At 36.4% G+C, this 26,885-nt stretch overlaps 1 protein-coding gene across 1 annotated transcript in view; it reads left to right on the forward strand.

Moving 5' to 3' along the window:
* The window catches only part of LOC127635410 (ephrin-B3-like), a 57,882-nt gene that overhangs the window by 20,738 nt on the left and 10,259 nt on the right, over window positions 1-26,885 (forward strand). Inside the window, exon 3 of the mRNA XM_052115445.1 lies at window positions 22,012-22,104. Within this exon, the coding sequence (XP_051971405.1) occupies window positions 22,012-22,104 (93 nt within the window). The remainder of the gene's footprint in view (window positions 1-22,011; window positions 22,105-26,885) is intronic.

Genomic DNA, 26,885 nt, shown 5'->3' on the forward strand with positions numbered 1-26,885 from the left:
TTTAGGCTGGTGGTTTTGATTTAAGATTCTGATTTTAAGATTTTAATTTAGATTTAAAATGTAGGTCTAGTTTTGAATTCTAGATTTAGATTTAAAATTCAGAGTTTACAATTAAAATTTAGATTTAAAATTTAGGCTCATGGTTTAGATTTAAGATTCACAGTTTACTGTTTATATTTATATTTAAATTTATGATTTAGATTTTTACTTAAGATTTAGGCTTGTGGGGGCCTGGGTAGCTCAGCAAGTAAAGACGCTGACTACCATACCTGGAGTCGCAAGTTCAAATCCAGGGCGTGCTGAGTAACTCCAGTCAGGCTTCCTAAGCCACCAATTGGCCTGGTTGCTAGGGTGGATAGAGTCACATGGGGTAACCTCCTCGTGGTCAGTATAATGTGGATCTTGCTCTCAGTGGGGCGTGTGGTGAGTTGTGCGTGGATGCTGCAGAGAAAAGCGTGAAGCCTCCACACGCACTAGGTCAGATTTATGATTTACATTTTCATTTAGATTTAACCTTTAGATCTATACTTAAGATTTGGATTCTATAATTAGATTTAAGATTCAGAATGTACCATTTACATTTATATTTAAGATTTAGATTTATACTTAAGATATAGGTTCATGGTTTAGATTTAAGATTCTTAAAAATAGGTTTTATGAATTGAAATTGAAAAATAAAAGATAAAATTAAAAAATACATTTTAACTGAACTTTGCATTTTAATTTGAATTCTATCACTATTATTGCATTAACATTAAGATTAACTTGCAATTTCTTTTTCACATGTGCCTTCTCGTTTTAAGATTGGCTGCTCTTCCTCAAGATTGCAGTGAAAATGGAATGTTGGATCATCAGTTGCATTTTAGTTTTTAATTTGAAAAGGATGATCCATTGTCACTGTAAAAATGAACATTGAATAATTTAATTTTGGCACATATTTGCAGACACTTTGTGGAAATGAAATGGTTAATGAGGTTTTCTTTTTTTTAATCTGCATTTATTTAAAAAATCTCCATACATACTCGCTTGCAGTGTCGAAACGTACAATTTTTTTTAAAGATCTTCCAAACACATTATCGCATGCTATTACATTTACGTATTTTTAACACAGCTGTAACATTTAGCACAGTACAAAGCCAAATTAATATTAAAACATGTACAATTTACATTTACACAGACCCCATGCTGCTCACTCACTTGCAAAGTTCAGTGCATTTGTGTATGTTTGTGTGTTTGTATGTGTCTGACATGCTGAGCCAGTGAGTTTGCTGTGTGATGGCTATGAGTAGTGACAGGTCCATCTTAAACTAGGTCAGCAATCAGAGCACTACGCCACAATACGTTTGGTGTGTAAACGTGTGTGTGTGTGTAGCCATGTGTGTGTCACAGCTTAGAGTCTGTGTTTATTCCTGTGACTGTCCGAGTTTCCAGCTATATCCCGATTTCTGCATGTGTCGGCCCATCTGATCTGAGCCGTGTGTGTGTTTATATATTCCCCTGATAAAGATCATGCTGTAGGTCTCAGGTTAATTGGATATACAAGGTTTAACACAGTGATTCATTAACCTTCTGGCATTAACGGCTGTTCATAAAGTCATTATATACATACAAACACACAAGCAAGAAATTGTGCAATTATAGAACCATACAAAGCAAGTATTACAAAGATATTATCTCAATAAATACCCATGCAAAGACATGCACACACAAAGAAAGACATTGCGGCCGGTGTATTTCATCACATGAACATTTAATTTGATTGCGCGTTACTAAAGTTTCCACATGGGTAACAATAAAGCTCAGAGTGACATAAACAAGTGCTCACACACACATTGACATACACATGCAGCAGCGGGGGTGAATAAAGACTCTTTTGATGGATGGACGTGTGAGCAGAGGGAGGGAGATTACCGTGTGAGGGATTGTGGGAATTCTCCTCACCAGCTGTTCACTAGAGATGGAGAGAGAGAAGATGAAGGAATATGTGGACAGAGGGAGAGGGGGATTGAGAGAATAGTGTGAAGAGAAGAGAACTGAAGCCCAGTGTCGAGAAATTGTATGTTCATGCTGGTGAAGGCTCTGAGGAGTAGATGTGGAAATATTATTGAACACAAACCACCTTCACATGTCCAGTGTCTAGCCAAGGCTGAAGGTTATTGTGTGTCTAATTCTCTGTTTTATTCCTTTGCATACTTCCTGCATCCTCCTCTAAGTACCCATACTCTTACACAAACAAACACACAGAACTCCTAGTGGCTTTGGCATTGTGGTTTTAGTGGGATTTGAGGGTGATGTTTGAGGGTGATGGCTGGAGCTTATCTCTGTACAGATGTGGCATATTTAAAATGTGGCATGTGCCGATCAGGGTACTGTGTATGCCTGTACTATGTGGGTATTTAACACCCAGAGTCATCTGGAGTACTTTTATTTCACCCTTATGTGTATTTTGGAGCTTCAAGTTGGCAGCTCTTGGTCAGAATAAGCTACAAGACAATTATTTTTTTATGGGTGAGCAGTATTTCGAGAAGGCAGACGAATGGGTTCACATGAATCAGGGATGGCAAATGAGCCTTGTTTCTCAACACTTAAAAAGAGTACATTAAAATGGTAGTCTTCATTTGGGGTTGTGATTGTTTGTGTCAAAACACAAGGTGGGATTTAATGACATTTCACTTACTTTTTCAGACAGAAAGAATTCCCTAGAGCAACCATGATAATTTTCTTCCCAAAATTATTAAATTACTGCACTAAAATCAGGGTTACAGTTTTAATTATTATTAGCATTTTGAACTCACGTGAACTGTTTCTTGTTGGAAGGTCTGTTGTGTTGGGTTGAGACTTTGAAGGGTTCGAAAGGCCCTGTGTGTCTCTGTGTGTATTGTCAGGTTCTATTTCCACTCTCGTTCTTTCCATCCCTCCCAGACCATTGACATACTTCTGAGAGGTGCTATCAGTCAACCCATTAAGATAATTACCTCAGAGGAAACAAGACAGAGACAGAGAAAAAGAGACCTCCTCTGACATACAGTGCCTTACAAAGTATTCATGTTGAATTGCACACTCATAAAGAAATAGTTCACCCTCATGTCTTTCCAAACCTGTATGACTTTCTTTTTCAATTTCTCAGTGTTTGGAAGTCTCAGTAGGCATTGTTGGTTTAGTTATCAGGAGGTGGAAGCAATATCACTCCAACCAGACACTGTCTAAAAAAGGTTGTTCTTCAAAACAAGAAAGAAACTTGTGAGAGAAGCTACAGAGATGCCAACAATCACGTTGAAGGAGCCATAATTCAGTAGCTGAGAAGAGAGTATAACGTCAACCATATAAAGAGCTCTGCATTACACTGGACTATATATGTGGTGGTTGCATAAAAGAAGCCGTCAATCAGAACCATGTGAAAGAATAATACTGACCCTGTTGTGATGTTGTGCTCTGGTAGAGCTTTTGACCTGCATTCAAAGCAATATTCAGGTATGTGGTGCAGATCTCATCCTGCATACACCTCAAAAACACCATACCTGCAGTGAAGTATAGTTGTATAGCATCATGCTGTGGCCATGTTTGACCAGCAGGAAGGGACTGGGAATCTTGTTAAAATAGCGTGAGGAATGATTGTGCCAAAATACAGGGAAACACTGCAGGAGAAGCTGTTTAAGTGTACTGAAAAAAACAAAACTTGCTGAAAAAGGTAGCTTAAATATTTTTTAAAATATAGGGATTGAATATGTATGGACACAGAATTAAAAAAAATTTAAACAGAAAAAAATTATAAAACTAGAGCATAATGTCATATGTTATGGTTTTAGGTAAGCTTATGTTTTATGTTTTGGTTCTACATAAATAATTTGACATACCAGAGCCCCTTTGGTATGGCCAGGACAGGCAACGCTCATCTTATTTCTGTCTGCTGTGAATGAGAAACAGTTAATAAAGCTACACCGTCTATGACGAAATAGTCTCATGACAATTCAAAATCAGAAGACATCATACGACTTTGCTCATACAAAATGTCAGACTTTCAAATCGATACAGCACAGTACCGATTCTTGAACATATAGTTATTTTGAGATGATTCTCAGCAAGTAGCTGGTCGAGCCAGTTCATAAAATCGAACTGAATCAAACTTTATTTCAGGGTTGAAGATGCAAGACATTGAAGTTTCCTACTCAAAAAGAAGTCCCACTGACTGTCGAAGTTTGCAGAGGATTACAGATGACTTGCTAAGTGTTGAGATGTTAATTGCAGTAGCCCAATAAAAAATGTATAAACCTACATTATTATTTTTGAATTCTTTTAAAAATATTTGCAAATGAAGGTCTCAAGAATTAAGTATGCATTTTGACTTAATGACGTTACTAATACAAATTATTAATAATATATTAGTTTTCGCGTCTTTATGACAAGAAATCTGAATTTCATTAACTTGTGTATCAGCAACCTCATACCAGATCAACGCTACATGCAAACAACTAGTAGCCTGAGACCGAGTTCCAAATGAACGAGTTGGACTCATACAGGCTTGGTGGCTCTTTACGAGTTACTAGACCGGTTGCCAAAGGGCCAACTCAAAATGAATTAATCAAACCTATGGGCAGAATCAGAATTCAGCTTTTTGGTCATGTACGACTAAAAAAGAACTGAATTAGCCGGTCACAAAAACATAAACAAGCCTGGGGTGAAATGTAAATTTCTTTGATAACAAACTAAATATACAGAAAATATGCTTATGACTAGTTTTATTAAGTCGAGAGATGTAAATGAATTGTACTATTGTATATTGTTCATTCTGATTATGTTTTACAATGTTATAAGCTGAATCATGATTTGTGGTGAGTTGATTAAGACTAGATTATTCTCTTTGCTTTAGACACGAAGAATATTTAAGTTTTTGTGCATCAGTGTCTGTTGAGATGCAAAACTTTAATGTAGGAAACTTATCCAGGATGTAATACAAATTTGTCATTCGTAGGCTTTTCAACATGCAGGACCTCAGAATGAAACATTAATGACAACAAACACCCTTATTATTAATTAATTGCATAATTATTATAACTTAACTTAATAAAAGGTAGTAATCAGCGATATGCATTCACATTTTTTATTTGAACATGAATAGCTTGACACCGTGATGTTAGAATTTTGTACTAGTGATTAGGGATGCACCAATACCACTTTTTCTCAAATCTCAGTATTGGCCGATCCGATACCAGTGTTGTTTTTTTGCATAATCCGTTTAGAATATTTTTGAACATTTGAAAATGCACGAGTCATATGAACTACTTTAATTGTGTTTTAATGGTTCTTTTATGTCATTTTTTGAGCTTGATTAACGAACATGACTAACACATGTTATTGGATTTGAATCGGGCTCATCGGAACGATACCCGATCTGTCTAAAAGCTCCAGGTCGGTTTTGAAAATTACCGTCCGAAAGTATCGGTCCGTGAAAATGAATCAGACTTCCCATTGCTCCAATACAGTAATACATTTTTAGCTAGCCTCCTATCCAACACTTTACTTCACTTTAAGAAAGGAAATTCCACATTCCACATTTATTTATTTACACAATACAAATGACTAATGTATGTCAATATCCTTTCCTTGTCTCGCTCCAAACCCTGATGTTTGGGTAAGGGTTAAACTTTATGGTTAGATTTAGGGTGAGGTTAGAGATTACAGGAATTTAGGAATCGTGATCTATCGATCGTGATAACACAGTTTGTTGGTTTGTTTATTTTTCTCTTTGGGAGTAAAAGTTGTCAATTTTTGAACAAGCCAACTTGTATGATTTCACCATTTCATGCTATTATTACGATAATAGTATTTTGAAAATACTATTGTTATTCTTATTATAGCTGGTTGGTCTTTGTAGTGTAAAGTGGCTATAGATAATTAAATATATATATATACGAGAAAGAAAATACCAATTACAATTCAGTTGGCTAATAAATGTACAAAAGAAGACCAATTGCAGGGCACTATTCAAATTTTGCAATCACAATGTGTTTACATTTTTTAAGCTTTAATCTTACATTGCTTAAAGGATATAAAGTTTATATAAGTGGAAAAAAGATTGCTCACGCAAGGCTGAAATGATCTACCAAGCAAAGTTTGAATGGAGTCTACACCTTAAGTGGTTCGAGCTGAATTTATTGAAGAAGATTGTGGAGGAGGAAAATAAGAAGAATTTCAATAGTGTTGCCTTGCAAGCCTTCTAATTATTGCAGAGTTTAAGTGCATATAAATATATCATATATCACAGAGAGCACAATGTACCACTGTCTGATCAAAACACAGACACATGCACACTTACCTCATATCTCAAGACAGTAGCATATGGAAACAAGCTGTCACAAGCTGTTTTAACATGCACAGGGGAGAGTTTCAGGGTTAGTTTTAAGGCCTGATATCCAGTGAAACATGGTAAAGCACATTTTATTCCTCTTGTGCTACAGTCATTCTCGAAAATGTAACTGAATTAGAAAAAACAGAATCACTTATCAAGATAATCAGTTTTCAGTTGATTTATGATGTTTAAACTGATTTCCACCTATCAGCCAGATCTGCAGGAAAAGATCAACCTTGAAAAAAAGGGCTGATGCTTTCATTAATTATGAATACATTTTCAAAACCGTGTTTGCTGACAGTTGCCTATGAATAAGGACTGCTGCTGTCTGAAATATGCATATTGTATGACATCAATGTGTAGTACTTTAGTCCACATCAAGCTGTGGGCAGATCCACAGAGATCTGAGATGTTCATCTATCGTGGTACCTCATCAGCAAAGACAGAGTTCATAGAGTTTCTCTCTCTCTTGCTCTCCCTCCTCTTTAACTGTTCCCCTGCGTCCCCACCTCCACATTGCTGGCTGCAGGCTGACTCAGATGTCAGAGTGCGTTATTTCGGCAGGCTGACTCTCAGTAATGTGTCTTTATCTGGGCTCTTTGTGGCGTGGGGGTTTGGTGCTGGGGGCCCCTTTGGGATTGGGATGAGGGAGGAGGCATCACGTCGCAATAACGAGCTCTCGTTTGGTTAATGCCTCTCCACACCTCTTCAAACCTGCATCAAATACTCACCTCCGACACCGGGACATATATTTCACTCTGCTGAATATGCAGTTTGGATGAACTTTGTGTGTTTTTTGTCTGAAAGTGTTGCAGATATTCTTTCAGTAAGTGTGTATCTGAGTTAAAAGGTACTTATTTATGTTAGGCAGGTGATGTGTGTGTGTTCGGTGGCTGTTATGATCTGATTGACAGGGCGTGTTTCCACTTTAAAAGCTGTTAGTGCGACAGTAGGTCTGTTTTCCGGCTTCCTCTCCGCTTTCTCATTGCTCCATCTCCACCAAACATTACTGACATGATGAACATGACCTAGAAAAACCTTTATCATCTCACTCTTGTTTCACTCAGATTGTTCCTCTATGCCTGGCACTCTCGATCTGTCATACTGTCTCAATGTCTCTACTTCTCTCTACATGAAGCTCATGAAACCTGTCAAGAACATGTCTGGGTCATATTTAATATATTTGGAGTGTAAATTGCACAAATGTGTGTTTTCCCTGGCAGAGGGTTTGTATGTTGGTTTCAAGTACTTAGTTCAAACCCCTTTTATAGTAGAATTATTTTTGTGAATTTTACCCACCAATGTACATTTTCAATATTATCGTAATTTTGTTGTGCTGTAGCTCTTGGATAAACAAGAGCAAACATAATGAAACCATATTGTCAAATTATTTTGGAGGATGTTGTCAAATGTGTTTTAAATGTTAGATATAGACATTTTATTAATTGGAGCTGGGTGATTAATTGAATTTTATTTTCAATTATGATTTTGACTTCCAACTACTATGAAAAGAAGATAATCGAGATAAAATAACAATAAAAAAACAATAGGTTATTGTGCCGCATTCCGTTTCGCAATGACAATAGCCTCCTCCACTACCCAGTAGGGCTGCTCGATTATGGCAAAAATCATAATCACGATTATTTTGGTTAATATTGAGATCACAGTTATATAGCACGATTGCTCATTGACTATGGAAACATTATGCATTTATTGAACTTTTTAACAGTGTATTTCCTTGAACTTGAAATGTAAACTGCACTGGGTAGGGGAGGAGGCTATTGTCATATGATAATTATTTTATATTACGTATGGTGGTCAAATAAAGAAAAGCCTCTATCGACATCATCTACAGCAGGGATGCTCATAGTTCTATGGAATGAGATATACTTTATCATCATGTTATTGCAGCAAGATCTACCATGTACAATAAAGTCTATACATTATCACAATACCAAAATTTCAGTTATCGGTAGTGAAATTTGACGATTCTCAATACCAGCTTCAAAACCACAACAAATAATAACAAACTAATTTGTTAATTATGGAAGAATGGTTCTTAATTATTCAAGACTAGTAAACAGTCAGTAATAAAATTCAAATAAAAAACAGCAATGAATGCAAATAGATTAAAAATAATAGAACAAATGAAGAAAATGCAGTGCTTTTAACAACATTAAAAGTTTTTAACAGCAGTAGGCTATCAAGTATTCAAGTAAACATTCAGAATGAAATGCAACTTAAAACCAATTTTGGTCTTCACTGTATGATTGTAATACATTATTACATGTTAAAGCTACTAAAGTTACTCAGTCAAGAGCAGTGAGTTTTCTCGTTTTCTTGTTATGATTGTTTAATTTTTATAATGACACACTAGATGGCAGCAGGTCTATTAGCTTACATTTATACTTACAACTCCAAAATATTAATACAAATGCACTTTTTTTCTCCACTGTTTACATTCATTTTAGACATCACTCTCTGTGTTTACATGAATACCTCACCAAGACGGGTATTTTGGCGGAAGTTTGAAATGTATTTGACTGTTCAGGCGCATTAACGCGAGCATGTTCAGCACACACACATACATCGCCTGTCATTCAAACGGGTGCAGCTGTTACTAGATCGCTAGCGAATTATAAAATTACGTGTTCTGGATTAATTTCAACAGCTGAATAAGAATATTAACTTTCTAATAAGTGACACAGGCCTAGGCTATCACAAATATAGCCAGTTATTTTTTCGTTATTGACGTTTTTATCAGTCTCTTTGTCCAGTCGGGTAATTCAAATGTTCATTCACTTGCCCCTTAAAAAAATCTATTTGTCCTGGACAAGCGTTAATGTTGAGCCCTGATTAAATGTTGTATTCAACATTCTCTGATAAAAAAAATGTCCTCTTCGGTATAGCTCCTAAAGTAAAGGTTTTTTAAAGTAAAAGCTTTTGTTGGAATGGTGGTGTCGTAGTGGGCTAAAGCACATAACTGTTAATCAGAAGGTTGCTGGTTTGATCCCCACAGCCACCACCATTGTGTCCTTGAGCAAGGCACTTAACTCCAGGTTGCTCTGGGGGGATTGTCCCTGTAATAAATGCACTGTAAGTCACTTTGGATAAAAGCGTCTGCCAAATGCATAAACGTAAATTTACGTTGTTTTAGATATTATTTTGGAATTAAGCATAAAAAGACTAATCAAAAGATTGTTTTGTTCCTGCGTATAATGGTCTACAACTACACTCTCTTACCTTTTTGTGCACTTTGATCCATCTTTAAATCACAAAAAACAAACTTCGTTTGAGTTTAATAGAGCTGCATATCGACGATGTTCTTCATGATAAGAATGACCACACACAGTGAACATGACACATATATCATGATTCACTACATCACAAGCCATCACGTTATAATCTAGCTGCAGTAAACCTGTGCGAGTGACGAGCATTCCCACGCCAGAGTGTACATCAGCCGGGAGAAGATTCAGTCTCTTCCCTGGTCTTTTCACGCAACTCATAGACGTGTAGCTGACTGCACAGAGAAATTACAGTTTTGGAGTTTACTTTCAAAACCCACTTCCTTATCATTTGAACTTTAATAAAGGATGCTTTAAAGATATAACGCAGGAGTGTTTAATTATGAAACGGAATGTGGCATGATAATCATTTTATCTCGATAATCTTGTTTTCATAATTGTTGGAAGCCAAAGTCGTAATTTAAAATAAAATAAAATTAATCACCCAGCCCTACTACCCAGTGCAGTTTACATTTCAAGTTCAAGGAAACCCACTGTTAAAAAGACACTTTTTTTAAAAAAAGTTCAATAAATTCATGATGTTTCCAAAATCATTGAGTAATCGTGTTAAATAATCGTGATCTCAATATTGACCACAATAATCGTGGATATGATTTTTGCCATAATTGAGCAGCTCTAATCTCAATTAAAATATCTGTTGGCCAAAAGAATGTTTTTATATATTTGAACGTTACCTTTTCTATTTTTGTTCTTTCATGAATCGTGTTGTGGCTAATATTTTTTTTCCTGTTTACATTTTGCTAAATGTAATGCAGTAGATTTACCTTAAAAATGGTTGTTGTTTTTTTTTTTTTTTTTTTTGTGGTTATGATGGTCAGATGAACTTGCCTGTACACAGGAAATGCCAATTGTTTAAAAGCAGATTCCACTGTGACAACTTACCCCCATATAGTGTGACAACATGCCTCGCTATTTAGGCAAGTTTTCACAAAAGTTGATCAACTTTATCTTTTTTCCTGACCAATATCGTTAAAAATGTGCTATAGATTTTTGGAGCTAAGACTTTTAAATTGTATCATTGTAGTGCTTTAATTTATGCTAATAAAATGTTTTATTTTTTACAAAAACATTGAGAATGTAAAGAGAATCACCATTAAGCATAAAGATAATACTGTATATATACATATATATATAAACAACTAAAAAGTACCAAAAAAAGGTTTGGATGCATTATTGCGATGAGAATGAATATGTTTCACCTAACTACTCTCTCTTATTTCCCCTCATTTTAAATCTCTCTTAATTTAGACTGTGGCCTCTCACCTCAATCATCCCCTGTCCTTCACTCCCTCATTCTGTTCAGTCATCACATTTCCATCCCTTTCTTTCTGTTTCTCTTCCTCTGTTATCTAAGTCCGTTTAAGATCATTAATTCTTAATGTTGCCCTCGTAAAAAAAAGTGTCCATTAAAGGCAGCCCTGAATATACAAAACACAGGGATTCACTTGAATATAGCTGTAGTTTCTGTCATTATTAAACCATGCTTACAAGACCCTGACAGAGCCTCAGCCGCATTAGTGGACCTGTTGGGTGTCTCAATCCACTTCAGTATTCTGTGCTCTGGCCAGGGAAAAACAGTCCAGTGCTCTGTAGTGTTCGCTCTCCACAAATTCCCAGAAAGCACCGTAAAAGCATCAGCTACTCACTACATTCACTTACTAACAATGTTGTCATGTTTTCTTTGGTCTTTCAAGTTGTCCGAATGATTATGCAAGTGTAAATTTAAAGACGGAGCCTTATTTTTGTCTTTAAAAGAGATTCTGTTTGTAGTTATCTTTCATTAACAATGTGCATGAAAGGGAAGCAATCCTGCAAACATTTATGCTGAATATTAAACATTAAAAAGATTAAAAAGACTCCTCCTTTTTTATTTAAATTTGTGTGTGTGTGTGTGTGTGTGTGTGTGTGTGTGTGTGTGTGTGTGTGTGTGTGTGTGTGTGTGTGTTTTCTGCTATATTGTATTGAAGTACTAATATTTATATTGTAAAAATGTTGTGCCTTTTTTGTTTTTATTAATATCTGATTGGCATTTTAAATGTACGTTATCTGTTTTGCTTAATAAAAAAATTGTAGGACAATGGATATTTCATAATGGCACTGTACAATAGTGTTATACAGCTATATTGTTGATAATTGCCAGCTATGGTTTAATGCATGACCTCATAATCACATCACAGTTAATTTATTCATATGTGTCCCACTTAATAGGGCCCTAAAATTGTGTTCATGATATACTGATTCATGTCGTAGGGAACAAGGGAGTGGAATGAGACACAACCGCTCTCTTTTTTTCTGTCTCTCTCTGCAGGGAGCAGCATGTCTGGACAGCTCGGTTAACTAGGAGTTATGTCTTGTTTCATTAGTTGTGGCTGAATTTATTACTCCGGTAGTGAATTTATGACCTTGTTAAAGTAATAGTTTGGTATTTTGCTGTTGTGATTGTAGAAGAGTCTGAATTATGTCCATGTCAATGTTCGGTTCTTCTGTGCACTGCAGGGGTGGCAGTTTTGTGCGCTATCTGGTCACTTCTGCACTGAGCTGAATTGGTCAGTCATTATAGCAGGAAAGCCCATGTGTGTGTGTGTGTGTGTGTGTGTGTGTGTGCGCTTGTGGAAAGGATGTCAGACAGGATTAGCTGTTAATACCTGTCAATTGCTCATCAAAGATGACATTTAAGATTACAGCTTTAGGATTTCAGCCCCTGTGGTAAATACAGACTGGTCCGGTTGTCAGTCACTGTGTGAATGTGAGTCACATGGAAAGCTGCCTTTATGTGTCGTTATGGGCAGTGTCAGTCAGCTGCATTTAAGTCATGTCGGAATTATCCTAATTATGAGATGAATGTATAGCTTGAAAATACAATTTATGAGATGTACAGATTTTCAGAGATTGGGGTGTTAGTTCAAGAATCGTAGCAGCAGCAAATTTGTATTGGCCATAAGGAATAACAATTGTTATTGTATAAAAGTGGTCATGTCATTCATAATTTTTTATTATTTTATTATAATAATAATAAAAGGGGGAGTCTTTTGAATCTTAGTGTTTAATCTTCTGTATAAATGTTTGTAGGCTTTTTTCTCTTTCATGCATATTAAGGAATAAAAGATAATTACAAATAAAAGACAAAAAATAAGGCTTTGACTTCATACATTTACACAAGTTTTTAAAGTGGTCATATCATACATTATTTTTCTTATAATTCTTTTCCCAGTGGTCCACTTATAATGTTGGTAAAGTTGTTTTTTATATATTTTTTCACAGCCATTTCCCACCCTCTCTCTGACCTACAGGAGAGAGCACTTTATTTTATTTTGTTTGATTAATTATTGTTAATTTTATTTTTTTAATTATTTTCTATTATATAATTAGACTAGTTTTTTATTTGTACAAATTGATTTTGTTATTTTTATTTATTTATTTATAATTATTTTTGCTGCTGTGATTTTAAGTAACATAATTTTCTTAAAAGGAAAGAAAAGTTTCTCTTGCCTTCTTCATTTATCAAGTTAAATGTTTGTTATTGAAAAGGTGAGGTATTCAAATAAGCCCATAAGGGTTTCTAACCTCTCCTGCATATCTCTTTAAAAGTTTTGTATTCTTGCATTTTATTGTTGAAATGCCAAACAAATTAATGATAAAATAATAAATGATAATAAATCAAATAACCGATTTGAAGATTCAAAGGTGAAATTAGCAACATCACTTGATCTGCAAAGATAGAGGGTGTGGGTTTGCTCTTGGACCCAGTATAGTTTTTAACTGCCTATGTCTGGTGTAATAAAGTTCATAAAGTTTTGGGCCGAGAAGGACGTTTTGAGTTCTACGGTATGTTTTTATTGCTCCTCAAACTCTTTAATCTAAAAGATAATGATTATTGTGATATGACCACTATAGTCTTTTGAATGTTTGTAGTAACTTAGTGTACTGTTAATAAAGAATAGCTATAAAGCTTGCCAGGAAATACTACTAATTTTGCCTACTCAGTTATTACTTAGTAATTCAAATGTACATTTCCTGTGATTCCTTTTGGCAGCATGAGAATGATAAAAAGAAATAAAAAAAAATATGTATCACACATCTAATGCACATCCTACTGTATGTACTTAATTTTGTTGCACTAGTGCTAAAAATCCTCCACTTTGACAAGCCTTTGTTGATGAGTGCAAGAGAGAGAAATAAATCTGAAATTGCCCAACACATCCATGTTATTCCAACTAAAATCCCTTGAACACTTGACAACGTAATTTCGACTTCCAAACTCAGAAGTTGTTACTTCCCTAGACCTCACAGGCAGCCATTCAGTGACATCATAACAGAAAGAGAGGCTGTGACCAATCAGGCGAAGGGCTCACTTAAGCCATATATCCAATCAGTGCACAGCTCAGTGAAGCAGTGGAACACCTGTTCCTCATAGAAATACATAAACACACTCAGTTGGTGTTACACATCTGCGCAGCGGAAGATGAAAGAGATTTGTTTAACCACAATCCACTTGAGTCCACTCATGACAGGACCTTATATGTTACAGATCACAGCATCAGGACAAAGCACTGAACAATCTAACTCTAGTGCAAGGTGCATTGCATTCCCAGACTCAGGAAAAGTGCATATTTTCCCACTTTTTAGTCTTAGAGTACTTACACATTAGTAAAAGCTCTAACGCCTAAGATCAGAGTTCAGTTTTAAGGGTGTGAAACGTGCTGGATCAGTTTGAAATCAACAGGGGATACAGCAAACTGGATTTCCGAAAGCATAGTTGGACACACACCTGAAATTCTCAGTCAATACATTTACATGCGCAGTTACAATCAAGCTACACATACAGCAGGCTTTTGTGTAGTCGAGCTACAGTCTTCATTTGTCTGTCCAAGTATACATGGAACATATGCATAATAATCAAATATTTGAAGGAAGGCCGAGTTAAATATACATCTGTGTATATACTTTTGGTTGCATGATGGAGCATAACTTTCGTAAACCCTTGCTATGAACCATTCATAAATGACATCCATAAATGTCCTTGTTATGAACCATTCTGATTCAGTTAGGTTTTCCACTCAGGATGGGTTGATTGAACCTTGCGTTTAAACTCAGAATGAGATCAGAGTGTCAAACTCATTAATATGATCCTATATGATTGGGCACCTTACTGATTCTCTGACGAATACAAATGTAATTTTTTTTTTCATTCTATAAAGACATGAAATCTAATCCTCATGTTCCATCAAGGTGCAGTGAGCTGCATTTAAATAGACTTCCTGAGCTGTCCTTAGAAAATCCTGCCCTGATTTTGTATTATTAGAGGTAACTCTCCATTGAAAGGCTTCTTCTGTATATAGGAATGGATTCCCAGATAATCTCTCTCCCACACACACACACACAGTGTGTGTGTCTCATATTGCGTGCTGCCCCCTTTAGGTCTGCCCTGGCACAGCTGCGAGGTAATGAGGTCATGAAGGCCTTCTTGCCAGCAGGAACTTGAGCTTACTCAAGAAAATTACTCAGGGTTTGTGCAGCCTAAACAGATTGTGCTAATTCCTTGTGGGCTGAAAAGGTTGACTTGGCTGCTGCCTTATTTGTTGGGGGTTAAAACCATCTTTTCGAGCTGTTGTTGCTCCCATCACTGGTCATCATGGGTCAATCCCCTTTCCTCAGACTGGGCACTCTTTGGAGTGTGTTGTTGGGGGCAGGGGGAATTTTTGGAAGGAAGGCGGAGTTGGTCAGTATGTGGGTCGTTACAGAATGTCCCAGACAAGAGCAGTTCCTCTTTGTACTATTTGTTCTTCGGCCAGTTTTTCCCTTCTCGTTGGTCCTCCATCACCGCAGATCATCATCTCAATTACTGCACTCGTCCATTGGCTCCCTTGCCTTCTCTCTCCTCACTTGTCTGTGATTTTAGACCGCTCAGGAAAACATGTAGACTGTAAATTCTGAACTCCAGTGTGTCATATCAGTTTTTCATCTTCTTTTTAAACTCAAGGACTCTTGTCTTCATTACCATCATCAGGATGTTGAAAACTTCATTTTTTTCTACGCCTACACACCCGCTAAGCACATTTTAACCTTCCTCTCACCCTGTTCTTTCTCATAAGTTCTTCATTATTTCTTTCTTTTTCTACTTCTGCTGATCAAGTTTAGCTTTTACACCTTTCTCTCTGAACATCCCTGCACCCCTACAGGGAGAAAAGAGAGAGTGAGGGAGATGAGGAACACAATGAGTGCCATTAGGTGATGAATCATTTTTTTACACCTCCAGTGTGTTGACTATTGACTGCCGTGAGCTATAAAAAGGTCATGTTTTAGGATTCAATCCCTGAATGTGTGTTTGTGTGTGCTTACATGGGAGGGGGTGAAGCTGTTATATGCAGGATATTCTCTAAATATAATTCCGGATTTAAGTGAGTTTTGGGTGAATATAATATTTGGCTGTATGGGTAGGAAGCTCTTTGGATAGAATCCAAGTTTTTTTTTTTGGCAGCTGTGTATTTAAACATGAAGACTTCATCTATATTTTAATGTTTTTGACCCTTGTTTAGGCAATGAGAGGTGTATTATGGAGTTTTGAAATTCATGAATTTTAAAATAGTGTTGTGGGCTCAGTACAAGTTAAGCTCTATTGCCATGCTGTCAATTACCCAAGAAAATAATTAGGACTCGTATCTCAAAGAAGGCGAATATCGTGTTTACAGTAATGTACTTAGAATGGAAGTCGATGTGGCACATTTTTTTATTTTTTTATTCTGCCATTTATGTCACTCAAACCTCAAAGAACTTTTTTTTCTTCCACAAAAGTTGAATTTTAAAAGATTTCACAAGGTTTATTTGCCATATAATGACAGTGAAAATGTAACTTCAGCTGTTTTTTCAAAGTCTTCTAAAGTGATATTATCACTTTTTGTGGTGAGTGGAAGGGCAAGTGATATGTCTTTAAATTATATTTTGATATTTTTCAGCCTTTTGAAGATAGATAGATAGATAGATAGATAGATAGATAGATAGATAGATAGATAGATAGATAGATAGATAGATAGATAGATAGATAGATAGATAGATAGATAGATAGATAGATAGATAGATAGATAGATAGATAGATTACCTTCAAATGTTTTTACTAATACATATTTGTGAATGAACAAGGTGTGCAAAGCTACTTCACTGACTTATTTTTTAAACCCAATTGAACAATAAATAATACTAAATTATTACTATGTGGCACGTCAAGTTGATTATTATAATATAATGCTAAATTATCATTATTATTCGGATTATTAGATTTGCGTTATAGACACAGACACTGAGGAAGGCTGTGAGGTCATTTCATCTGTGTTATCCTGTTCAGTGAGATCTAAAAATAAAATTAAAAAGAAATTGAGAAAAAGGACTGCGGATCATTTAGTTTTTGAGACTTTTTAAGGTTTATGGATTTACGCACCCTGAACTTGTGCAGTTCAGGAGTGCAGTTATTCCATTTCTTAGATTAGTCTTGCATTATACAATATATTTCTATTAGTATAATATATAAGTAATATATTTCTGTCCTGTTTGCTTCACCTTCACATTAAGGTTTTTTTATTTTGTCATCGGATTTACTTACTTTACAAGGCGCTTTTATTATTTTGACATAGAAAAGGCAGTGTATTTGACAGTTTACAATGTTACACATTTCCTGAAATCAAATACGGCAGCTTGATGACATCAAACCCCATTGGTTCTTTTGATATGATGTTTTGACATTTGGTTACGAGACGTGATGAGTTGACTTTAGCGATGTAGTCGCCATATTTGATTTCAGTGCTTTATTAATGATTTTAGAGTAAATAATATCTTAAGTTGCATACTGTTTATCACAAAAAAGTGATTTTATCGCTTTATAAGACTTGGAATATAGTGCATGAGTCCTATAAACTACATTAAGCACGTTTACATGCATGTTCTTACATAGATTATGCTTAATAAGCCGACAGAATTTGTGGTCATTTAAAGGCATTCAACTACCTTCCTTTATCTATGTACGGTCATAAATGTTGTAAGAATAAACTGATAGACATGAGTAGATTTTTTGCCCATTACTCCGATTTCGCGTTGCATGTAAACACTTTAACCATCCTTCTCACCAGCTTATCCAATGTGCACATGTGTTGAGCGCATGCCTTTTCGTGGTTTGATGTCAAAAGTGCAGCATAACACGATTATTTCAAATACCATGTAAACAGAGGTGGGTAGAGTAGCCAAAAACTGTACTCAAGTAAAAGTACAATTACTTACATAAATAATTATTTGAGTAAGAGTAAGAAAGTGTCCAATTAAAAGAGTACTCAAGTAGTGAGTAAATCATTACTTTCACAAATTACATAACAGACATGAACTCCCCTATATTCCATTACATAATACACATTGAACATGTACTACAGAATTATTATTCTTATTCTTATTATTAATAGAAATTCTGTCATCATTCACCATCATGTTGTTCCAAACCTGTATGTCTTTCTTTCTTCCATGCAACACAATAAGACAGAATGTTTGCCTGAGTCAATATTTACTTTCAGTGAATGTTTTTTTAATATATATATTGAAAGTGAATGATGACCGAGACTGTCAGTCCCTATATTTTGTGTTCCACATAATACAAAGCCTCACACTGGTTTGGAACAACATGAGGGTAGAGAAATGATGACAGAATATTAAATTATGGCTGAGCTATCACTTTAATGAGATAGTTTACCACAAAATGAAAATGTTCTCATCATTTACTCACCCTCATGCCATCCCAGATGAGTATGACTTCCTTTCTGCTGCAGAACACAAATTCAGATTTTTAAAAGATTATTTTAGCTCTATAGGCCATGTCTTCAGAAGTGATATGATAGGTGTGGGTGAGAAACAGATCAATATTTGTCATTTTTTGCTAGACAGCAGGGGCGATATGCAGAGAAGAATGTGAATCACCAAAAACACAAGAAGAACATGAAAGTGATCTGTTTCTCGTCCACAAATATCACACTAGAGTCTAATGGATTATTTTTATGCTGACGTGTTTGTTTAGCTTTAAAATGTTGCCACCCATTCACTTGCATTGTATGGACCTACTGAGCTTAGAAATGATTCTAAAAACCTTTTATTTTCAAAAATATAATTTAAGTTCAGCAGAAGAAAGAAAGTCATACACATCTGGGGTTGCAAGAGGGTGAGTAAATTATGAGAATTGTAATTCTTGGGTGAACTATCCCTTTAAGGGCTCTTTTCAGATCTGGAAGAATTTGAAATAAGAAGAGAGGCTTGGAAACATTTCTAGTAATTATTACAGTGAAAACATGAAAATGTCCCACAAGGACATTTTATATAATGCTGAAATATAATGCCTTCTTTTGCTATTTCATAGTTTTAAAGTCCTGTGTGGATTCTTGTTTCAGTGTAGTTACAGTTTTCAGTATCGCAAGTATTTAGATCGTTAGTTCTGTACAGCAGTACCGCTGCTCTCTAAATGCAGAGCATGCAGCCTACGTAGGGCACCAACCCTGATCGTGGAACACTCGTTGTGTCTGGAACAACCCCCTATCCACTATATTGTGCACTATTTCGAGTTTTTGCTATTTTGTAGGAGTGTCTAAATTCTGAGTGAGCCACTCGTTCCCTAATTTTGTTCACTCATTCTTACCCACAATGCACTCTAATTTCAAGTGTACATTTCAAGTACACTCGATGATGGTTCATTTCCCATAATCCACCACAGGGAAGATGTACGAGCTGTGAGTTTACTGCTTCCTGTACTCCTACAATATTTCGAGTTTTTGCTATTTTGTAAAGTGTCTAAATTCTGAGTGAGCTGCACTGATTTAAAAATGTACACTTAAAAACTGATGTCATAAGAGCCCAGTTACAGAATCACCCTGAAAATGACCATGTCATTACACAGAAAAGACTGCGTTAGAATTAGAGCCAAAATTTACCTCAGCGTGCTGCCTGAAGTTGGAGCTGTGACTTTAATCTTGAAATATCAGCTTGTCTTGGTGTTAAAAAAAGGCATTGAATGACGAAATTATTCTTTTTATTTTTTTTATTTTTTTTTTATTCTTTTTTTGCACTGTGTGGAGTGAAGAAAGTGTTTCACTTTGAAGAGTTTGATGCTGCTGCACTAATGACTTGAGTGACAGCCTCATCACTCAAGTGGGAGCATCTCATCACGCACAGCTGTGAACTTCCACTCTTGTAAAAGTCCCATTCAATAATCTCTCAATAAATTACACATTAATTCAAATTAATCCCAGTAACGCCACACATTGTAAAGAAGTAAAAGTAAAAAAAAAATAATTAGAAATGTATTTGAGTGAGAGTAAAAAGTACCCACTTTTAAACTTACTTTTATTTCCCCCAAAATGTTACTCAAGTAAATGTAACGGAGTAAATGTAACGAGTTACTTCCCACCTCTGCATGTAAACATGGATTTCTTGCTTTGTCAGATTGGTGTGCATGTTAACATAATCACTACTTCAAAAGTATAGCCGCTTAAATAATTTACCAACCTTGTTGGTGCAAAGTTGTTGTCATTTTGTAAACTCCAGTCCTGACAATGTAAAGCCGGTACACCAGGTAACTTTCACATGATACTGTTAAAAAGACCCTCAGGAAATACATCAGAAATGCTAAATTAGAAGTTTCACAAACTGAGGGATGAAAAATGTATATATTTTCTTTGTTCATAGAAAGCATGTCATGAATGCTGTTGATAGAATTTAACTTGCACTGAACCCAGAACATTTCCTCAAATTTGATTTCACAAAACTTAAGCACTATAGGGTCTTCACAAATTATAAATCTGGGGAAAAAACATCATCACCCTTGAGCACACTAGTGCTTTGAACCTAAACTTCGATTTCATTAGCCAAAGGACAAATTTGTGGCACACCTCTGCCTCTATTCTTTGGGCCCTTCCCTGAGATCAAGCTGCATGTAAAAGAAAACTGTTACCCTTAAGCAGAATAGCTGTTGAATGTTTACTGGCACCCTAAGTCGACAAAACTTGGCATGAGCCCCTCAGCCATCTGTGACAATGTTTTCCTAAGAACATAATAATTAAATGATGCTTTGGATGGGAAAAGTCTTTGTATTTGAGCACCACAGTTTCCAAGCACTGCAGATTTGCTTCGGCATGTGATTCTGAGGTTCAGTAAAATATTGAATGAATCAAATGATGAGTTTCTGCAATGTAGAATTCAGTATTAGCCTTATGAGCGTGTTTTATTTTTGGAAAGGAAAATAAGTTTGAAGATGAAGCTCTCGGTACCACAGAGGGAACTTGAACAGCGTTTGAATGCAGTATTCAGGAGTGGGGTGGTGAGTTATTCAGAGTTACATGTTAAAGTACCAAGTTTTTCAGAGAGGCGCCTCAGCCATGAAATATTTAGTAAGGTGAAGGCTGGAGGATGCGTTGACTATGTGATTCGGAGACTGTGTGCGTGTGTGTGTGTGTGTGTGTGTGGGGGGGGGGGGGTGATTGTATACATTGTTAAAAGGCATCATAGTTGTGGTAGAGTCACTGTTATTCTTGAGAGACAGTTTCCTATATACAAAGCAGCACAAAGACAAGCAAGTACTAAATAGGCATGAAGCAATGCTGTAGAACCCGACCAAGCATGTTGAGAGCATCTTTAACTGTTATGGGTTTTGTGTTGTGTATTTTTATTTTATTACATTTTAACTAGCAGAAATTAAATATAGGGCCTATGTAATTATGGTCAGTTCAGACAAAAACAATTATTGGCTGGTATACCTAATTGCCTCAGAATTATGAGGCCCTAAAACCCTTAGCTTAAAATCTTAGCTTGTCAAAAAGCTTTGATAATTTGCTTTACATTGTGAACACTTTTGAGGAATGAGAAGTTCCATTTTGGAAACTTTTACTATCTTCCACCATTCTAAAATGTCATCGATTATTCTCCATTTTCATTCTCAACTCTCTTTTTAAAATCTTTATTAGCATTATTGCAGTTTGACCAGACAGTATGCAGTATGTATTCATGTGATCTTAATGAAAAGCAGCTGTACAATACTTTATGATGGATGGTAAATTTAATGCCTGTAACATACTTAATATTATTATAAGAACAGTTTCAGAAATTATACATGTTGGCTAGTCCGTTAAATTATTTGAGTGAGTGGCCACACAGTGAGTGCTCTCAAGCGAAGGAGCTTCAATATGTTTTATTGCTGAAAGTTACAGGGTTCCAGTCAAGTGCCTCTGTATTATTACACATGGTCTGAAATGAAATTTCAAGTTGTCTCTGCTGAAAGAAAATGTTTTTTAATCTTTTAAAAAAATATCTATTTTTTCTGGTATTTCCTCCTTTTCCGGAAAGCTACGTCTGATGGTACGAAAGAAGGGATCGACAGCACGAGAGGAGGAGTCTGTGTGACACGAGGGATGAAGCTGGTCCTTAAAGTGGGACAGAGTAAGTACCATCATCATCTTCTACCTCATCATCACCCCTATGTGCACGTTTATGAATCAAACCTATCCAAAAAAAAACAACCAAAAAATCTTTGGATAAATCTCATGAAGAAATGTCCTGGTCATTTTGCAACCCCCCACCCCACCTCATTAAGAATGTGTTTTTTTTGCGTTGTTGTTACTTTATATTTTTAGTAATGAAAATCATTACGGTATAATTTTTTCATTAAAATTAGCATAAATAAAATTCAGGACAACAAATAGCACTAAGAAATGCTTACAGTTATACTATTGCATTTTGCATACTTTCGCATGGGATTGTTTCGAAGTGAAGGGATCCCAGAAGAATCAGTATGAGGGAATCAGCCGTTTATAAATTGTTTTTATATGATTGGCAGTTCATTTTTGAAATTAACATTTTATTGATTAGAAAAACAGGATTACTCAAACAGAACATACACAGAATCAGTTTATAAAATTATATGTTATAACATTTTATGTTTATGACACAACACACCCGAGACGCTATACAAGCATGTCTGATGCAGGTATAAATTGACGGGCTCTTAAACAAGCCCTCATAATAAATCTCCAACTGATTGACAAATTCACTTGTGAAATGGATTGCTGTGAACTGTATGCCAATGATTGACTTATGATCAATAATGTGGTAGTAAACAATACATTGTATTCTAAAGCCGATTTTGTATTGTCTTATCAATGATTAACTCTTCTGCCACAAGAATGTCATGCATTTAAATTATCTGAACATTTTTTATTTTATATATATATATATATATATATATATATATATATATATATATATATATATATATATATATAATTTTTAATATTTAAAGATAACTATGTATAATTATATATTGATATTAATATGTATAATCTTTATATATTGAATTATTGTTATATGAGGGGCTTTCTCAGCAAATATTTGTATATGCGATTAATTGGGACACCATGTAATTAATTCTATTAAAAATTGTAATCGATTGACAGCCCTAATATATATATATATATATATATATATATATATATATATATATATATATATATATATATATATATTTAGATATAAATCTAATTCAACAAATTTATACCCAAACAACACAAAATGTCTCTCTCCACAGCCCGTCACTGGGCACCCTCCAAAAAGGCCAAAAACCTGCCCATTTCCTGTCTCATGCAACCAAACTGCCAATCCGTCTATACAACAAATGATGCTACCTTGCCCAATTCGGTGCACAATTCATAAAAAGAGGGTGTGCACGCTGATTTACATCCCCTCAGAATTATCGATCACGCTGGTGAGGACCCACCTTTTAACATACCTATCGGTTATATCAATTACTGCCCCATCACCCAACACACATAGTCTGGGACAGAACAGAATTTGAGTGACCAGAACCTTGCAAACAAAATTCTGGACTCTCAACCAAAACTTGGAAAGTATTCACAGCACTTCACTTTTTCCACATTTTGTTATGTTACAGCCTTATTCCAAAATGGAATAAAATAATAAAACTAATTTATTAAACATAATAAAATGAAAAAAGCCATGACACTCAAAATTTAGCTCAGGTGTATTCTACAACTTGATTGGAGTCCACCTGTGGTAAATTCAGTTGATTGGACATGATTTGGAAAGGCACACACCTCTCAATATAAGGTCCCACAGTTAACAGGGCACGTCAGAGCACAAACCAAGCCATGAAGTCCAAGGAATTTTCTGTAGACTGCCGAGACAGGTTTGCATCGAGGCACAGATCTGGGGAAGGGTGCAGAAAACTTTCTGCAGCATTGATGGTCCCAATGAGCACAGTGGCCTCCGTCATCCGTAAATGGAAGAAGTTTGGAACCACCAGGACTCTTCCTAGAGCTGGCCGCCCGGCCAAACTGAGCAATCGGGGGAGAAGGGCCTTAGCCAGGGAGTTGACCAAGAATCTGATGGTCACTCTAACAGAGCTCCAGCGTTTCTCTATGGAGAGAGGAGAACCTTCCAGAAGAACAACCATCTCTGCAGCACTCCAACAATCAGGCCTGTATGGTAGAGTGGCCAGACAGAAGCCACTCTTCAGTAAAAGGCACATGACAGCCTGCCTGGAGTCTGGTCTGATGAAACAAATATTGAACTCTTTGGCCTGAATGGCAAGCGTCATGTCTGGAGGAAACCAGGCACCACTCATCACCTGGCCAATACCATCCCTACAGTAAAGCATGGTGGTGGCAGCATCATGCTGTGGGGATGTTTTCTGGGAGATTAGTCAGGATCGAGGGAGAGATGAATGCAGCAATGTATAGAGACATCCTTGATGAAAACCTGCTCCAGAACGCTCTGGATCTCAGACTGGGGTGAAGGTTCATCTTCCAACAGGACAACGACCCTAAGCACACAGCCAAGATAACAAAGGAGTGGCTACGGGACAACTCTGTGAATGTTCTTAAGTGGCCCAGCCAGAGCCCAGACTTGAACCAGATTGAACATCTCTGGAGAGATCTGAAAATGTCTCCCCATCCAACCTGATGGAGCTTGAGATGTTCTGCAAAGAAGAATGGGAGAAACTGCCCAGAAATAGGTGTGCCAAGCATGTATACAAAAAAAGACTTGAGGCTGTAATTGGTGCCAAAAGTGCTTCAACAAAGTATTGAGCAAATGCTGTGAATACTTATGTACATGTGATTTTTTTTTATTTTTTATTTTGTTTAAATTTGCAGAGATTTAAAACAAACTTCTTTCACATTGTCATTATGGGGTATTGTTTGTAGAATTTTGAGGAAAATAATGAATTTAATCCATTTTGGAATAAGGCTGTAACATAACAAAATGTGGAAAAAGTGAAGCACTGTGAATACTTTCCAGATGCACTGTATATCCATCCTCCAATTTGCATTGCCAGCATGTGGGTGTGACTTTTAGACCAAGCCTATACAATTGTAACATTTCTGGCAAGCAATGACACAGGAGCAGACAAAGACGATGATGTAAGAACCCAAGGGAAGTTTATTTACAAGATGAGTGAAATCCAACAATAAGGTTTGACATAATAACATAAGGGCTATAAATACTTTGACATGGGTAACAAGTTAACAAGAAAACCAATGAAAATACAAGCCTGATAACAATATAACAAGACAACAAAACATGAACCAATAACAAGACAAGACTAATAAACAAAGGAACCAATGGGAACAAAACACATGAAACATGGCGGGAACAAGATAATCACATGACTAGACAAGGAAGTGAACACATTTCAAAATAAAGGGCCTGAAGACATGAACAGGACTAACTTTTCAAAATAAAAGATACGAAAAACAGAAACCAACAAAATAAACATGACTTATCTCAAGGTCCAACCACTCAGATGTGGTTGTGACATGGCATGGAGCAGACTGAGGCATGGCTGTGACATGGCATGTAGCAAGCTGAGGAATTTCTGTGACATGCCATGGAGCAGGTTTAGGGTCCAGATCAAAAGATGGTGCTAGCTCAGCAACCATGACATGAAACTCTGGTTTGGCAGCCATGTCGAGGAACTCTGGCTCGGCGGCCATGACGTGAAACTCTGGCTCGGCAGCGGCCATGTCCAGTAACTCTGTCTCGGCGGAGGCCATGTCGAAGAACTCTGGCTCGGCGGCGGCCATGTCGAGGAACTCTGACTCGGCGGCAGCCATGTCGAGGAACTCTGGCTCGGTATCCGCCTTCCCCACAGTCAACGTGAAACCAATGATCTGCAGGGCGAGGTCGATATATTGGGCCAGATTGAGGGGACTGCGAATGCCAGGCATTAAGGAGGAGATGGGCTCATTAAGTCCAACCCAAAAAATGTCCTTGTTGGCGAGCTCATTAAAAGCCACCTGACAGGCTAGGGCACAAAAGTCCTCAACGTAATCCTTCAGGGGACGACTCCCCTGACAGAGGTTCAGAAGCAGAACCGCTGGGTCCATTGTGAGGTTGAGTATTTTGTAACGTTTCTGGCAGGCAATGACACAGGAGCAGAGGAAGACGATGATGTAAGAACCCAAGTGCAATTTATTTACAAGATGAGTGAAATCCAACAACCATAAATCCAATGTGAAGCATAAACAAAACATAAACATGGACTTGGCTCTATTACATTCAACTGGACTTGACTATGACTACACAAGACGCTACACCAAAAATACTCGACAAAGGCAAACATAAGGGCTATAAATACTCTGACAAGTTAACAAGACAACCAATGAAAATACAAGACTGATAACAATATAACAAGAACATATCAAAATAAAGAACCTGAATACATGAACAGGACTAAGTTTTCAAAATAAAAGATACAAAAAACAGGAACCAACAGAATAAACATGACAACAATCTCAAGGGTTTCCAGTAGAATCAATACAAATTCTTAAATTGCATTAGACGCACCCTTGCATCTCTAGATGTAGATTGAAGTTTTTAGAATCCTTGACAACACTCCCTCCTCCAATACCAAATTTAAATCTTTCTCCCATAATCTCTTGAGAGCAGTTGAAGCTCCATCCACCAGACTCTGAATTAACAGGGAGCAATACACTGATGCCTCGTGACCTTTTCCAAAATCAGTAATCACCACTTCCAGAGTATCTGCCACTGCTACTCTATAGTATAGAGCAGGTGACGCAGTTGTAAATACCTAAAGAACTGAGATCTTGGAATCCTAAAATGTTGAACCATATTTTCAAAAATTCTCATCACTTCACTCTCATATAGGTTACAGATTGTATTAACCCTCTGGGTTCTGGGGT

This window comes from Xyrauchen texanus, chromosome 43, assembly GCF_025860055.1.
Source record: "Xyrauchen texanus isolate HMW12.3.18 chromosome 43, RBS_HiC_50CHRs, whole genome shotgun sequence".
Taxonomy (NCBI): Eukaryota; Metazoa; Chordata; class Actinopteri; order Cypriniformes; family Catostomidae; genus Xyrauchen; species Xyrauchen texanus.